Below are 2698 nucleotides of genomic sequence, written 5' to 3'. Positions count from 1 at the left end.
GATTTTAAAAATAGGTTATGGCTGGGGAAATATATGGCTTTAAAAAAGCAAGTCAAACTTTTTTTTTTTTGAAGCATGGGTTTTGAGTTGAAGGCATTTTTAGCTTCCTCAGCCTCTCCTACAACTATTTCATCGCATGAGAACCCCCAAAAGCTTTATTACTTCTCATACCGGGCATGTTTGTCACCACCGTTTCCTCAAACAGTCAATATTTTTTTTTTTTATTGCCCGTTTTTTCAAAACGCGATTTTTCTAAATACTAAAAAAAACAAAAACTTAACAATTTTATCTCCAATCTTCCTGAAATATTCACAGAATGAAGAGAAGATGTAATACCGGTATAAAAAATTGTCTCTTGAAATTTTGGTACATATGGAATAGATTTTTGGTGGTGGTGTCTGGAGTGTGGATTTTCACGGATTTTTTGCAAACTTGAATACTACCTCAGGAAAACATTCTTTATACATTTTTTATTTCGTTTCGGAAAAATTCAACAGAGAAATTTGTAGATCTAATGTTTGCTAACATGCATGCCAAAAAAACAAAAACCCTATCAATAACCATGAAAAATAAGTACAGTATTCATTACGTAGGACATTTCAACAAATTCTTATAAGGCCACCGTATCCCCGGAAACGAATTTTTTTCTTCTAAAATTTGATAGCGGATTTTAAGACTCTTTACCACGCTTGTTATATGTGTGAAATTTGATAACATTTGGCTCACATATAAGCGAGATAGCTTTCGGGGGTAACTAGTAGTTTCTGAGGTTTTTAAATTCAGACTCAGTTGTAGTGGAAAAACATTATGAAGTTAAGACAAACTGATACAAACTGCTGAGCAAAGTATGGATGACATTGATTCACCTGTTAAAGAGACATTTGAGGGTAAGTCGTGCCACGAATTTATGACCGCACTATATGGCATGGATCTTGTTTTTTCCTCGGGTTTTTTTATATTAAATTCGGTGACTACGATTCCTATGAAGTCTAGTTATAAATCAAATTGAAAACATAAAATACAAAACAAGAATATTCAGGGTTTACCCAGTGTTTGTGAAGCTTGCGATGATAGCAGAGAGGCGTGACTTCAGATCCAAATCTTCGTCATCCATTCCCATAGTCCCATCCATTCCATGTCTCAGAATTTTCTCGAGCCTTTCCACAGACAAATCAAACCAGTAACACAAATCAAGTCCGTGGACAATGCCCTTCTCTTTTCCTTTCATAAATCTCGGGAAGTGATTAAAGTGGAAAAGCCAAACTTTGGTATCTTTTCCTCTGGAGGCAGCGTCTATAAAATCGAAAGTCGGAACGATAAAGCCCAAATCACTGATTAACATAGTTAAAGTATCATCACCAAACCTTCTGTCATACCAACTAACCATTTTGTCAACGATCGAGGTCGACACCGGAGCGTCCATTCGGGACCGAGCGTAAAAGTCATAAGTTGAAGAGCGTATACTTTTCAATAATTCTGTTTTTTCGTTGTCGGTGATATTGCCTCGACTTTTAATCATCCCAGCTAAGAAATTCTCAACGTAAGGTCTTACTACGGACGCTTCGTTGTTATCAATCCCTACAAGGTACGATCTTTTGAAGAAACCTACGTCTTCCAAGTAACTGTCGTCTCGGAGTAACTGTAGAGGTGGTCTTGGGACAAAGTCCTTGTCGACTATAGGAACGAAAACAGTCCTGTCAATAGATAATGCCAAGTACTGGGTGAAGTTAGACAGGGGTAGTTTGCGCAGACATTCTATCATTTTCCTGGTCGTGTCAGAGTCAGCTTTTTGCGAGGCGTCGCCTTCAAAGCAGTTGACACTGGCAGCGAGAGTTAAAGCATCTTTCTGAGGGTCAAGTGCTTTGCCGAATGCGGAAGTAGGAGTTCCGCTCTGTGGATACGCCTTAGAGAAAAGTCCTTTGGTGTGGGGAGAGATGGAAAGATACCCCACAGCAGAACCCCCAGCAGACTCCCCGGATATAGTGACGTCGTTAGGGTCGCCTCCGAAAGACGCTATGTTGTCCTTGACCCATTTCAAAGCCAAGGTCATGTCCCAGAGCCCAAAGTTGCCAGGGCTGGACTGATCCCCTGTGCTGAGGAAACCTAGAACGCCCAAGCGGTAGTTGATGGTCACAAAAACAATATCGTGAGTCGTCACAACCGTGCTAGCGTCGCACTCATTGGAGCTGCCGAATATGTACCCCCCGCCGTGTATGAAGACCAAGACTTTTTTAAGCGAGGAGGGAGCCAACTCTTTGGCGTAGACGTTAAGAAAAAGGCAGTCCTCCTTGCCTTGTTCCCTGTCTACGAGTTCCAAAAGCATGTCTGGCATTGGGCAGATATGCCCATGTTTTGTCGCGTCGAATGTGCCGTCTGAAAATAAACAACAATGGGCAATTTTACTTCACTTTGACTAACGTAATTCACCTCAACTACTACATGTATCACAATGTCGATGTTTATGAACACAAATGAATAGCTTCACGGAATAGTCCCCCCCCCCCCCAGTTCCTCGGTGTCTTCAAGAGAGTGTGTTATAGAGCTAGGCACAACAGTCCTCGCTCAAAACAATGACACACACACACACACAGACACACAAACATACACACACACAGACACACACAGATACAGACACATAAACATACACACAAAAATATTCGCACGCACGCACACGTCAAGAGAGAGAGAGAGAGAGAGA

At 41.1% G+C, this 2698-nt stretch overlaps 1 protein-coding gene across 1 annotated transcript in view; it reads right to left on the bottom strand.

The window, feature by feature from the left end:
• Window positions 1-875: 875 nt before the first annotated feature.
• The window catches only part of LOC101847882 (neuroligin-4, X-linked-like), a 3620-nt gene continuing 1797 nt past the window's right edge, over window positions 876-2698 (bottom strand). The window contains exon 2 of the mRNA XM_013083961.2: window positions 876-2373. Coding sequence (XP_012939415.1) covers window positions 1043-2373 — 1331 coding nt within the window. The 3' untranslated portion in view covers window positions 876-1042. The remainder of the gene's footprint in view (window positions 2374-2698) is intronic.

Source organism: Aplysia californica, unplaced genomic scaffold (assembly GCF_000002075.1).
Source record: "Aplysia californica isolate F4 #8 unplaced genomic scaffold, AplCal3.0 scaffold00265, whole genome shotgun sequence".
Taxonomy (NCBI): domain Eukaryota; kingdom Metazoa; phylum Mollusca; class Gastropoda; order Aplysiida; family Aplysiidae; genus Aplysia; species Aplysia californica.
Note: the sequence above shows the minus strand (reverse complement) of the source record. Positions and strands in the feature narration are given on the sequence as shown.